General features: G+C 43.3%; 1 protein-coding gene across 1 annotated transcript; it reads left to right on the top strand.

Annotated features, from left to right (window-relative positions):
- The first annotated feature begins 14,204 nt into the window (after positions 1 to 14,204).
- On the top strand, positions 14,205 to 15,015 carry LOC109240732. The gene is made up of 2 exons (XM_019407401.1): positions 14,205 to 14,518; positions 14,586 to 15,015. The coding sequence occupies exons 1-2, from the start codon at positions 14,205 to 14,207 to the stop codon at positions 15,013 to 15,015; spliced, it is 744 nt and encodes a 247-aa protein (XP_019262946.1).
- The last annotated feature ends 255 nt before the right edge of the window (positions 15,016 to 15,270 follow it).

Raw genomic sequence — 15,270 nt, 5'->3', positions numbered from 1 at the left:
TATATATATATATATATATATATATATATATATATATATATATATATATATATATATATATATGTGTGTGTGTGTGTGTATGTGTGTGTGTGTGTGTTATATAATTTATATTGGTAAATATATATAGACGCGACACCGCCGAATTGTATCAGCTCTATGTGATAATCTAGGTTTTCAACGATGTGGCATCCTTTATAGTTGACCAGTGGATCAATTGACAGTAATTACATTATACAATCGATTTGCTATGTGATAATCCAGTTATTCTCGATCACCTAATTAGTAATTTGCTCGGATACTTGACCAGTGGATCAATCAAAAATTCAATTATATCCGATTAACCTAGGATATACATTTTTATCACTTTAGTTAACATTCATAATTCTTGATTTTAACTGACAAGATATTATTGAGTTTAATGTGTGAGCGATCGAGTCTAAGTATCGGCATCCAACACGCTAGAACACAATTCAAAGCAAAATGTATAGTGCTATAAGATACAGTGCTATATTAAAACTTAAGTTGTAGATCGGTCAAATCCCACAATTGTGTAACGACCCGATTGGTTGTTTTGAGAATTTAAGTCCCGTTCGGCGGCACAAGGTCTTGAGAAGCTTCGTATTATGTGTTATGACTTGCGTGTGTGGTCGAGTTCAGTTACCGGATGATTCAGAGTCAAATTGGAAGAAGGATTCTAATTTTGGAAGCTTAAGCAGTAAGAGTTGATCGAAATTTGACTTTTGTGTAAACGACTCCGGGATGGGTTTTGGATGATTTCAATAGCTTCGTATGATAATTTTGAACTTAGGCATGCATCCGGATTTGGAGGTTAGTAGGGTTATTTGAAGTATTCCGACGAAAGTTGAAAAAGTTGAAGTTTGGAAGGTGGAGAGGTTTGACCAATAGTTGACTTTGGTGATATCAGGTTTGGAATGCGATTCCGAGAGTTGGAACACCTCCGTTGTGTCATTTGGGACTTGCCTTCAAAATTTTACGTCATTCCGGGTTGATTTGATCGGTTTTGACTCGAGTTTTGGAAGTTGGAAAATTTGGAAGTTCATAAGTCCGATTCATGGTGCGATTCGTAGTTCCGACATTGTTTGATGTGATTTGAGACCTCGAGCGGGTCCGTATTAGGGTATGGAACTTGTTGGTATGCTTGGACGAGTTCCTGTGCCCCGAGCGTGTTTCGGACGAGCTTCGGATGTTTTTCATGGTTTTGAACAGGTCTGGTTCTGGTGTTTTCGCACCTGCGACACTTTGGAGCGCAGGTGCGACTCCTTTTCTACGTGAGCTTGGTCGCTTCTGCGCTCATAGTGGCCTGGGAGCTCGCTCGCTTCTGTGGAGGCCGGCACACTTGTGCGAAGGCCGCTTTTGCGGTCCAACGATCGCACCTGCGAAGAAGCTCGCTTCTACATTCTCTTTGGCGCTTCTGCAGGGCCGCTGGTGCGGCTGTAATTCCGCATATACGGATCCAGGACTGGCTAGCTGAGTTCACAGATGAGAACGTTTTCTCGCAAATGCGAGCGTGCAGATGCGTTTCTTTGTCTGCAGATGCGGAAGTCCTGGGCAGAATCATATAAATCGAGGGTTTGGCCATTTTCACCATAATTTGAGTTTTAGACCTCGGTTTGGGAGAATTTTCGTGAGGTTTTCAAGCCAATCATTGGGGTAAGTATTCTTCAGTTAGAATTTATTATATTGCATGATTCTATCTTTAATTTCATCTTATAATTTGTGTTTTGAGTTGAGGAAAAATGGGGATTTTGAAGAAAGCTTTCAAAAAAATGAAAATTGATAATTTGAGGGACGAAATGGTATCGGAATTCGATAATTTTGGAATGGCTGAACTCGTATCGGAATGGGTGTTCGAGTTTTGTGAAATTTGTCGGTTCCGAGGTGCAAGCCCAGGGATCGACTTTTAGGTTGATTTTTAGTTTTTGATAAATATTGAGGCTTTATGATCCGAAATAGTTTCTTATGAGTTTATGCTTTGAAGTTACTTTGGCTAGATTTGGAACGTCCGGAGGTTATTTCACTCGAGACGGTCATTTAGAGTATCGGTCCGTCTTCTTTGAGGTAAGTATCTTGCCTAACTTCATGTGGGGGAACTACCCCTTAGGATTTGAGTCTTCTATGCTAATTGTATCATGCAAAGTCCGTGTACACGAGGTGACGAGTACGTGCTCGGGCTTATTTGTGGAAAGTTGACATTTTAGGGTTCTCAGGTCTTTATGTTCACTAGATTTGAAGTTGTTTTGCTATGATTGAGTTCCCATTTACTAGTTTTCACCTCTACTTATTTTAATTGGAATTCGTTGCTTCATGATCCACCCTTATTGCCTATTTAACTCTTATGTGACTTAACTAAAATTGTTACCTCTTCTAACGCCATGCTATCCCTCCCTAATCGCTTCTGCTTAATTGAAAGTACAATTATCTCTTCTGTAATTGTTCATCCTTAATTGAGGTTATGATTATCTTTCCATTGCTTATCCTTAATTGAATTTGTTGTATCTCTTTCGTAATTGCTCAACCTTAAAAGAAGTTTAGATATACTATATCTTAGTTGACTTATCCTTATTTGGAATGATTGACTCGTGTTATCTCCCTTGTTGTTGAACAGTACCTTGTGGGAACGGTGTTACATATTATTTTCTCCCTTGTTGAGCTATTCTTATTATGACTAATATTCTTTATTGTGGTTGTTCCTTGTGAACTAGTTCTACCGTTTCTTTGCGATCGAAAGCTCTTGAATTGATTTACTTGTCGTACTCTTGTGTTATTGTCATTGTGGTTGTGGTACTCACTGTTGTGGTGCACGAGGTTTCTGCCATGCGGTTAGGGTTGTGTTGCACAAGATTTCTGTCATGTTATTGTTATTGTTAATTTTGCACATGCTTGGTGACAAGGCGGGCTATATTTGTGTGTTTGCGCATGTGGCAAGACAAGGTGGGAATATTATTATGCGCGTGTGGCGAGACAAGGCGGGCATTTACTTTATTATTGCACACGTGGCGAGATAAGGTGGGCTATGTCAGGATTGATTTGCGATGACTTGTGATGGCTCGGGGGCATTCTTGTTGTTGATATTTTTGTAGTAGCGCACTTACCTGTGTGAGTTTTATCTTGTGGAAAATTGTGGAGAAATATTTTACGTGTTGTCGATTTTCTCTATACTTACTAGCTTGCATGAACTGTGTTAGAACACTTGCACAAGTATATACGTAGTTAATCACTCCTATCGGTTAAGAGGATAGATCTTGATATTGTTGAGTATTGATGCACACCCTTGTTTACTTGCCCTCAATGTGAAAATGGTTATATTGGCATGAGCTTCGTCCGTGCAATACTAGTTGAAATGAGGGCACAATATGCCAAGTGTTTAGGGTTCAAAAAGTGGGACCCGTGACTTGTGAAAATTATGGGGTTGGTACCTCGTGATGATTATTGGATAAAACCTTATGTGAAAGTGGTTACTCTCATCTAGTTGCTACATGTTCTTCTCTTAATTGTGATTGCCGGATTTAGACTGTGTTCAGTTTACCTTTTGTGTTATTACTTGTTGAATTCCGCTGTTAGTTGTCGTTTCTATTTTTCATTTCAAGTACCATATTAGCGTCGTCATTATGCGTTGTTTTATAGAGATATCGTACTCTGTTAGTACTATACTTATATTTTGTTCAGGTTATTTAGTCCAGCAGGTGTCTTGACTGTTCCTCGTCACTACTCCTTGGTTGCTACAGTTCGAGAGAGGGTTCGTCGGTTTATTGAGGGACTCCATCCCAGCATCAGGAATAGCATGGCCCAGGAGTTGGAGATGGATATTTTGTACCAGCAGGTTGTGAATATTGCTAGGAGAGTGGAGGGCATGCTTGCTTGGGAGAGAGAGGAGAGGGAGGTCAAGAGCTCTCAAGAGTCTGGCACTTATATGGGTACTCGTGCCCCAGCTACAGTTGGACATGGTAGGGGCTATGTGAGTCACCCCGTTCATTCAGCTCTTCCAGCCGCTAGTGATATTCCAGCTACTACTAGGCCCCAGGAGACTTATTATGCACCGCTTGTATCTAGTGTACCTTCTGCACGAGGTGCTTTCAGCGGTCAGTCTAGCAGACCTTGCCCGAGCTAGCCACAGCAGCCACGCCCTCCGAGAGCTTATTTTGAGTGTGGCGACACTTGCCATATGGTGAGGGATTGCCCCAGACTTAGGAGGGGTGCACCTCCACAGGCTTCTCAGGCACCACGTGCTCCACCTGGTCCTCAGGCTATGGTTATAGCACCAGCTGCCACTCCACCTGCTTAGCCAGCTCGAGGTGGAGTTCGGGGAGGTAGAGCTCACCCTAGAGGGGGAGGCCAGGCCAGATATTATGCCCTTCCTGCTCGTACGGAGGAAGTTGCTTCCGACTCTGTCATTACAGGTATTGTTCCGGTCTCTCATAGAGATGCATCGGTCCTATTTGATCCAGGCTCCACTTATTCCTATGTGTCATCTTATTTTGCCCCGTATTTGGGCGTATCTCGTGATTCCTTGATTTCTCCTATTTATGTGTCTACACCTGTGGGAGACTCTATTGTTGTTGACCATGTGTATCGATCGTGTTTGGTTGTTATTAGTGGTCTTGGGACCAGGGTACCTAACTCATGTTGTACGGCCCTCCAGAACCGCGATGTAAATTGCGTACCCCAGTTAGAAATGATAGATACCAGCACGCCATGAAGCTTGACAATCTCGCGGATATAAACTCGAGACACCTACTCGAAAGAATAAGTAGTCATCACATGAATGAAATGAGCTGACTTGTTCAGCCTATCCACAATAACCCAATCTGCATCAAACTTTCGCAGAGTCCGTGGAAGCCCAACAACAAAATCCATAGTGATCCGCTCCCATTTCCACTGCGGAATCTCTAACTTCTATAACAATCCACCTGGCCGCTGATGCAAATACTTCACCTGCTGGCAATTTAGGCACCGAGCTACACACTCTACTATATCCTTCTTTATTCTCCTCCACCAATAATGCTGCCTCAAGTCCTGATACATCTTCGCGGCACCCGGGTGAATGTAGTACCGCGAACTGTGAGCCTCCTGGAGAATCATCTCACGCAAACCATATACATTGGGCACACATAGCATGACATGCATCCTTAATGCACCATCATCTCCAATAGTGACCTCCTTAGCATCACCGTGCGGAACGACAAGCAGATGGGGCTCATCATACTGACGCTCCATGACACGATCATAAAGAGAAGACTGAGAAACCACATAAGCCAAAACTCGACTCGGCTCAGAAATATCCGATCTAACAGATTGGTTGGCCAATGCTTGAACATCTAACGCCAATGGCCTCTCGGCTGCTGGTAGGTATGCTAAGCTCCCCAAACTCTCCGCCTGGCGACAAGGCATCGGCCACCACATTGGCCTTCCCGAGATGGTATAGAATAGTGATATCATAATCCTTAAGCAGCTCTAACCACGTTCGCTAACGCAAGTTAAGATCCTCCTATTTGAACAAATGCTGCAGACTCCGGTGATCAGTGTAGTTCTCAAAAGGGACACCGTACAAATAGTGCCGTCAAATATTCAAGGCATGAACAATAGCTGCTAACTCAAGGTCGTGGACAGGATAGTTCTTTTCATGCACCTTCAGTTGTCTGTACGCATAGGTAATTACCCTATCGTCCTGCATCAACATCGCGCCGAGGCCAATCCGCGACGCATCACGATATACAGTATAAGACTCCGAACCTGTAGGCAATACCAATACTAGGGCCGTGTCAAAGCTGTCTTGATCTTTTGGAAGCTCTCCTCACACTCCTTTGTCCAGCTGAACGGAGCACCCTTCTAGGTCAGCCTGGGCATAGGTGTTGCAATGGATGAGAAATGTAACCCTCTACAAAGACGGTAATACCCCGCCAAACCAAGAAAACTCCGGATCTCCATAGCTGAGGACGGTCTAGGCCAACTCTGCACCGCTTCAACCTTCTTCGGATCCACCTTGATCCTCTCACTCGACACTACGTGACCCGAAAATGCCACTGAATCTAGCCAGAACTCAACTTTGAGAATTTTGTATATAAATCCTTTTCTCTCAAGGTCTAAAGCACAGTCCTCATGTGCTGCTCATGATCCTCCCGACTCCGGGAGTACACCAGAATGTTGTCAATAAACACAATGAAAGAGTCAAGATAGGACCGGAAAACACTATGCATCAAATACATGAATGCTACTGGGACGTTGGTCAGCCCAAATGACATCACAAGGAACTCGTAATGACTATACCGAGTCCTGAAAGCAGTCTTCGGGATATCTGGCTCCCGAATCATCAACTGATGATATCCTGAACGCAAGTCAATCATGGAAAACACTCTGGCCCCTTATAAATGATCAAATAGGTCATCAATACGAGGCAGTGGATACCTGTTCTTCCCTGTAACTTTGTTCAACTGGCGATAATCAATGCACATACGCATAGAACCATCCTTCTTCTTTACAAACAAGACAGGGGCACCCTAAGGTGACACACTGGGCCAAATGAAGCCCTTATCAAGACATTCCTGTAACTGTTTCTTCAACTCCTTCACTGAGGAGAAGCCATACGATATGGAGGAATAGAGATGGGCTGAGTGCCAGGTAATAAGTCAATACCAAAGTCGATATCTCTGTCGGGCAGCATACCCGAAAGATCAGCTGGAAATACATCTGGATAATGCCTCACTACTAGGACTGACTCAACTGTAGGGGTATCAATACTAACATCTCTCACATAAGCTAGATATGCGTCACACCCCCTCTCAACCATTTGTTGAGATTTAAGAAATTAAATAACTCTGCTGGGAGTATAATCTAAGGTACCTCTCCACTCTAACTGTGGTAATCCTGGCATAGCGCGTCCCGGTCTTGCCGTGACAAGCAAGAATAGCATAATGGGGCAACAATCGGTCCATGCCCAAAATAATATCAAAGTCTACCATACTGAGCAATAATAAATCGTCTCTGGTCTCAAAACCACTAAGAACAACCAAACACGACCGATTCACATGGTCAATAACATTAGAATCTCCCACAGGTGTTGTCACGCCCCAACCTCAAGAGGCGCGACCGGCGCTCAATCGAGTGAACCCCAACTGAGCAAGCCTTATTAATACCTTTCCACCCCAAATCAATATGGTTAAGGGAACCACGCTATCATTTATTTAGACGATAGTAAAATTTGAACATTCACATTGTTAAACCATTTTCATGCCACATCCTTAAACCATGGTTAAGCTTTCAATATTTCATACAGATATAGTTTAGAAGAGCTAGAGTACAAAGTTACAACATGGTTCATTGACCTATCCAATACCCGTACATAACCCACAAAAACGTCTGCAGAGCCTCTAAGGATACAAAAGACAATAACGACAATGCCGGCAACAAGGCCCCGACTATACCTCAAAAGTGAATATCTATAACAAAAGATGTACAACAAAACCCCTAGAAGGAGAAAGGGGCTCACCAAGACTTTGAGAGGAGGATGCTCCGCTATGCATGATCGGCGAGCCACCTACATTCATTTAAAAATGTAGCACCCCCGGCAAAAGGGACGTTAGTACCATGGAATAATACTAGTATGTATAACTAAACACCATCCTGTTAGAAAGAACAACCATACAAGTGTAAAGAGGAAATCATAAAGACAACAAAGTTTCAAATAAGCACCACATCAACAATATAAGGGGTTCAGATAGTTTTCATAAAGTTTCTGAGATTTTAGATTAGGGCATCCCATAGTGTTGCATCATTATCCATATTACCACCGCTTCCTTGAGCGGAGTCCGATTACGGCCCAATCGTCTAAGCCGTCTCCCCGAGACGTTACCATTATTTCATTCTCACTTTCTAGTTTCAATCATCAATACATTACCACCATGTGTGTAGGCGTCCGATCACGGCCCGATCGGCTAAGCCGTCTCCCCGAGACGTTACCATTCTCCATTATTCATCTCACTCCAATCTTTGGTTACACATGTATTAGTTTACCGGCACTTGGGGCCACAATTTCCACATTCCATAACTCAAGTTTCACATTGCTCCCATTTTCAACATTTACTTTGCAACTTGAGATCATAGGCACATACAAAAGTAATTTAAGTCATAAGCATAGAGAGGAATTCTTCAAGTTTGGCATATTAGTCCCAAAGTAACCTTGGCATGACATTTAGGCATTTAGCATATAGATTATGTTCTCCACACATCCTCCATTTACAAAGAATAACACATTAAACACATGAAGAAGTACCTACCACATACATTTTCACAACAATCATTCACTTAACATAACAAGTACTGCATCAATCACGTTTCGAACTTACAACATTTACACGGGCACCATAGAAGCTCAATTTCTAATAGGAGAGGGTTTTAGCCATACATACCTCAATGGAGCTTTCCTTAAATCTTTATATTAATTTCCGGAACTCTTAGCACTTCAATCTATTTTATAAGAATTGCAAATTGAACCGAGAATTAGAGACATGATTAGGATTCTAGCTTATTCGAGCATACTACCAAGCACTAAGTGTGCACAGTGATTCTAGGACCCTTTTGTGAGGGATTTTCATCATCCTATACCACAATTGCTATCCTTTTGGTTCACAACCTCCCATACCCCATTATCTTTTATGCATGCAAGATTATCAGCCCTTATACCCATGAACCCACTTGCTATCACTTATTCTAAAAGAAATTTCGAAATTATAGGTGAGGGTACAAGTTCTTACCTCTTAGGATGAAGACCTAGCAATTTCACTTGACAATTTTCAAGGATTTGGGGCAAGGGTTGAGTGGGGACTTGATGAAGATCACTCCCTCTCACTCTAGAACTCCCTCTCTCACTCTATATGCAGTGAAATAACAGAAAAATGGTCTAATGGGTGTTTTTAATGGGATGGGGTCGGGTTATAAAAGTTAGAAAATAGGAGCCCCGAATCAGATCTGCGATCGCATATGCGATTGCAAAGTGAACATGCGGCCCGCAAAAATGCTCCCCAAAAACTAAACAATCTGCCTAGGTATGCGACAGGAATGCGGTCCGCATACCTGTTCTGCGGTCGCATAATGCACCGCAGAACCGCCCTTTACAAAATCCCAAGGGAATAGATGCGCTATATCGAAAAGGCGAGGAGAAAGCAGCGTATCCTCCCCTGTTCCGGTCATGGAATAGATGAAATAAATCAAAAAATGGATTTTTGTTCAAGAATGAAATCTTATTGGAACTGTCCATATTCGGGAACCAGTCAGCTTTGCCTTCCTTCTAACATAAAATATACGGAGAGAGGAATCGGCATAATAAAGTAGGCAGGATTTCTCCCCAAAAAAGAGAAGAATTCACCTTGCTTTCTTTTTGCTCCGCTCGTGCGTGGCACTCCTTGCCCGCGGAGCAGCATACCGATTAGTATTACACAGAAGAAATCAATTATAGACACTAATACAATTAGATCCGCTCTTCATAGACAAACTTGGGATTTGCGATGACTATGCGGCCCGCATAGTGATTATGCGATCGCATAATTGGCCGCATAGTTGACCTCAAATTTTCCATCACACTGCCTCACTTTGCTACGACTATGCTGTCTGCATACTATTCTGCGATCGCATAATGGACCGCAGAAATGCAATTTTCTGGAAAACATTATTCCTTCACTTTTTAATGCATAGATCAGTCCAAAAGGGTACGAATTTCTAACACGTATTCCTAACTTGGCACTACGAGCTCTCGAGTTTTGAGTAGAAATTTTCACGGGGCCTTACAGGTGTAGACACATAAACAGGAGAAATCAAAGAATCACGGGAGACTCCCAAATATGGAGCAAAATAAGAGGACACATAAGAATAAGTGGAGCCTGGATCAAATAAAACCGACGCATCTCTATGACAGACCGGAACAATACATGGAATGACAGAGTCGGAAGCAACTGCCTCTGTACGAGCCGGAAAAGCATAATATCTGGCCTGGCCTCCCCCTCTAGGGAGACCTCTACCTGCCAAACCTCCACCTCGAGCTGGCTGAGTAGGTGGAGTGGTAGCTGGTGCTGTAATCATAGCTTGGGGACCCGGTGGAGCACGTGGTGCCTGGGTAGTCTGTGAAGGTGCACCCCTCCTAAGTCTGGGGCAATCCCTCACCATGTGGTGAGTGTCGCCACACTCAAAATGAGATCTCGGAGGGCGTGGCTAATGTGGCTGGCTCGGGACAGGTCTACTGGACTAACTGCTGAAAGCACCTCGTGCAGGAGATGTACTAGACATTGGCGGTGCATAATAAGGCTCTTGGGGCCTAGGAGTAGCCAGAAAACCACTAGCGGCTGGAAGTACTGAATTAACAGGGCGACTCACATAGCCCCTACTATGACAAACTGCAGTTAGGGCACGACTACCACTATAAGTGCCAGACTCTAGAGACCTCTTGGCCTCCCTCTCCTCTCTCTCCCGAGCAAGCATACCCTCCAATCTCCTAGTAATACCCACAACCTGTTGGTATGCAATATCCATCTCCAACTATCGACGCTGCTGAGCCTGATACTAGGGTTGATCCCCTCGATAAACCGACAGACCCTCTCTCGAACTATAACAACCAAGGCTGGTGCATGCCTAGCCAAATCACTGAAGCGAACCACATACTCTGATGCAGTCATAGCACCCTGGCCCAACTGCTCAAACTATGCGCGCCTTGCATCTCTGAGACTCTAGGGAACATACTCCCTCAAGAGCATATCCGAGAACTGAGTCCAAGTAAGTGAAGCCGCCTTAGTCGGACTACCTAACTAATAAGCACGCCACCATTGATAGGCCGCTCCTCTAAGATGGAGCGTAGTAAAAGCTAGAACGTAGTGAAAGAAACCTCACTCGACTCCGCTACACCCATAGTATAGAGGATACGGTGAATCTCCTCAAAAAAACCTAGGCATCCTCTGACGACAGGACACAGAAAGTAGGAGGGTGGTACTTCTTGTACCTCTCGAGCCTGAGCTGCTCCTCGTCAAAATTTGTTGCCCTACCCTCGGGCCAAACTAGGGCTACCGGCTGCACTGGTATGACCTCTGGAACCGGGTCAAACTGAACCTGCTGCTCTGGGGTGCGGGCTGTGGGAGTCTGTGTTCCTTCCCCGACCTGAGATGAGGCTGGAGCAAGTGGGATCAACCCTGCTGAGCCAAAGTACCGAACATGCTCAGGAACTGTGCAAGGGTCTTCTAAAGAGTTGGTGCAGTAACAGGCGTCTCAGGTGCCTGCACTCCAAACTGGAGCTACTAGTGGCTCCTCTGTGGCAGCTCGTGCATGTGCTCTATCTGCACCACGTGGACATCCTCGGCCTCTACCCTAGCCCCGGCCTTTCGTGGCTCCAGCAGGGGGCACGGGTGCCTGGTCATCTGATCTAGCTGTATGTGTCCTTACCATATGTGAGAAAATAAAAGACAGAAGTTTAGGATTCCAAAATCATCAATTTTGCACGACAAGGAATCAAAGAAGTGAAATTTTCCTAACAGTTGCATAGCCTTCCGAAGATAAGTACAGACGTCTCCATATCGATCCGCGAGAATCTACTAATCTTGCTTGTAACTCGTGTACCTATGAACCTAGAGCTCTGATACAAACTTGTCACGATCCAAATCTCCCTGTGTAAGATGTCATGACGGCACCTAATCTGTACGACTAGGTAAGCCTAACAATTTTTGAAATCACGAAAATAAAAGAAGAATTTAACAACTAAATTTCAACAGATAACTATATAACTGATAAAATGCCGCTCTGCATATACAAGCAAACCAACGCTCGAGTATAAATAATATTCCCAAAACCTGATAGTCACCAGTAACAAGCTTCTAGGAGATAACTAAGTGCTCTATGCATCAGAGTCTAAGGAAATTACGGAAAGAAAACAACATACGAGGGAATAGAGGGGGACTCCGAGGCCTACGGACGGTGGCAGATATACCTTGAAGTCTCATTAGCAGCAGCAAATACTCTTAGCTAATAGCGGGGCTGTAGGAGGTACCTGGGTCTGCACACAAAATATGTGCATAAGAGTAGCATGAGTACACCACAACGGTAATCAGTAAGTGCCAAGCCTAACCTCGGTAGAATAGTGACGAGGTTAGGTCAGGGCCCTACTGGAATATAATAATTTAAGGCAGAAAAATAGAGCAATATAATAAGAGACCGGAAATTTAACAAGGAGAAGCTACAGAAGATAACGGCACAACACGTAGGGATAAACAACAAGGGCGCTCTCGAGATACCGTCTCGTAGTCCCAAAAGTATATCAAGGGGATCTCCCGAGGTACCGCCTCGTAGTCCCAAAAGTAAATGTGCAAGGGGATCTTCCGAGGTACCACCTCGTAGTCCCAAAAGTAAATATGCAAGGGGATCTCCCGAGGTACCGCCTCGTAATCCCAAAAGTAAACACACAGCTCGAAACCGATGGAAACAACAATTAACAGCAAGAACTATACAGCTTAAGACTGATGCAAATCAATGAAAAATTGGAATTCAACTAAGTATGTTGCACAGATTTCAAATAAGCATTTAAGATATGTAGACATGTGAGGCTAAACAGGATAACTACACATGTTGGTATAACTCAAATTAAGACGTAACAGGTTACTACTCAGTAAAAATTGGATTTTACAATAATTAGCCCGTGTACGCACTCGTCACCTTGCGTACACGGCGCTCACATATCACAGAAGTATCACAACAGTACCAAATCCTAAGGGAATTTCTCCCACACAAGGTTAGGCAATCCACTTACCTCAAACCAAGCTCAATCAATCAGTAAGAATGCCTTTTCCAGGCTTTCCGACTCTAAATGGCCCAAATCTAGCCAACAATTACATATCATAAATATAACTATAAGGAACCAACCTAATTAATTAAATGAAGACTTAAACAAGAAATTAGAAATTCGCCTCAAAAAGTCAACCTAGGCCCACGTCTCAGGATCGGGTAAAATTCAAAAAATATGAACACCCAATTAACCACGAGTTCACTCGTATCAAAATTACTTAAATACGATACCACAATCACAATCAAAACTCAAAAAATCGGTGGAAAAACTTTTCCACTTTTTCCCCAATTTTCTCAACCCAAATTCATAATTAAATGATGAAATTAAAAATAGATTAGTGGAATATAACCAAAAACGAATTAAGAATCATTATCCAATAGCTTCCTCTGAAAATCCCTCAAATTATCGCCTAAATCCGAGCTCTCAAAGTCCCAAAGTGAAAATGAGATCAAACCCTCGTAATTTCCCCTTTTCTGCCTAATGATTTCGCTTCTGCGAGGGGTTCACTGCATATGCGGTTCTTCACCTGCGAAAAAACATCGCAGGTGCGGACATCACTTAAGTCCACAAAATTTGCTTCTGCGAACAAGAGCCGCACCTACATGCCCGCGTCTGCGCTCTTCCTCCGTCCTGCGAGTCTGCTTCTGCAGAACTCTGACCGCACCTGCGATCTCTGCTGGGCAGGCCCAGATTTGCTTCTGCGGCTCAATGGCAGCTTCTGCGTGCCGCACATGCGGCCCAAATTGCGCAGGTGCGATTACACCTGGTGCAACAAACTTCAGCAATTCCAACACAACTCCAAATGATCCCTTAACCATTTGAAATCAACCCGAGGCCCCCGGGACCTCAACCAAATAGATCAAAAAGTCCTAAAAAATCATACAAACTTAGTCGAGCCTTAAAATCACATCAAGCAACGCTAAAAACACGAATCACAGTCCAGTTCAAACTCAATGAACTTTAAAACTTCAAACTTCTACAACCGATGCCGAAACCTATGAAAACACGTCTGATTGACCCCAATTTTGCACACAAGTCACATTTGACATTGCGGACCTATTCCAATTTTCGGAATCGGAATCCAACCCCATTGTAAACAAAGTCCACTCCCGGTCAAACTTCCCAAAAATTTAACTTTTGCTATTTCGAGCCTAATTCAGCTACGGACCTCCAAATCACTATCCGGACACGCTCCTACGTCCAAAATCACCCAGCAAAGCTAACGGAACCGACATAACTCTATTCCGGATTCGTCTTCACACAGTTCCAACTACAGTCAAATTCCTAGAACTTAAGCTTCCATTTTAGGGACTAAGTGTCCCATAACACTCCAAAACCAAAAACAAAATCTCCCGGCAAGTCACATAGGTATAAAATGATACAGGGGAAGGAGTATATAGGAGATTGGAGCTATTATTCTCAAAGCGACCGGTCCGATCGTTACAGTGCCTGCAAAAGGTTTCTATGGATAGGTGGAGTGGAAGTCTCAAAGAAGGAATTGATCGCTTGGGATAAGCTCTATATTCCAAAAGTAACTGGTGGTCTCAATATAATAGTTATTCAAGCCTGGAATAAGGCTGCAATATGCAAATTACTTTGGAATATATGCACCAAGAAGGACAAGCTATGGGTGAAGTGGATACATTGCTACTATGGGAAAAGAACCACTTTGTGGATGAACCAACCTAAGTAAGCATCTTGGATTGTCCAGAAGATCCTAAAAGCAGCTAAATACCTAAAAGAAGTGGGCCTACAGGTACAAGAAGATTCGAGAAGAGTACCCAAAATGCTCTCGGAGAAGACTAATATGCAACAATAACGGGGCTCCTAGATGGGTGTTCATATTGTATCTAAACTTACAAGGAAAACTGCGAACGAGGGATAGAATAGCCAAATGGAGTCAAATTGAAGATATGACATGCCCACTGTGTGCAAGCGGGCCTGAAACAGCTGATCATCTGTTCTTCGAATGTGCAGCGACATCACAAGTATGGGAGATGATATTGAAATTGCGGAGAATCATAAGGAGGGCTCAGGGATGGTCTGAAGAAGTCCTCTGGGCAGAGGTTTATGCAAATGGTCATTCAGCAATGTCTAATGTGTATAGGTTGCGCATGTCTGCTAGTGTTTATCATATAAGAACGGAAAGAAACTTGAGGTATTCCAAGGAAAAGCCAGGCAAATAGAGAGTATTATACGAGTGATAGCACAGGAGGTCATAGTCGTGGAAATATGAATAGGAAGTTAGCTGGGAAACTACAAGATATGAAATAATACCCTAGAGGTTGAGGATATCGTAACTTGTACTCCATAAAACATGCACCGGTAGTGTAGGAGGAATTTTTTTTATTTGAATCTAGGACTTGGGACATGATGTCCAAGTTCTTAGAATAGTTGCGCTGTAATGGTCTTTGGTTTGTGAAATGAAAAAATTTACTTAC

Source organism: Nicotiana attenuata, unplaced genomic scaffold, assembly GCF_001879085.1.
Source record: "Nicotiana attenuata strain UT unplaced genomic scaffold, NIATTr2, whole genome shotgun sequence".
Classification (NCBI taxonomy): Eukaryota; Viridiplantae; Streptophyta; class Magnoliopsida; order Solanales; family Solanaceae; genus Nicotiana; species Nicotiana attenuata.
The sequence above is the reverse complement of the archived record's forward strand: the minus strand, read 5'-3'. Positions and strand labels throughout refer to the sequence as shown.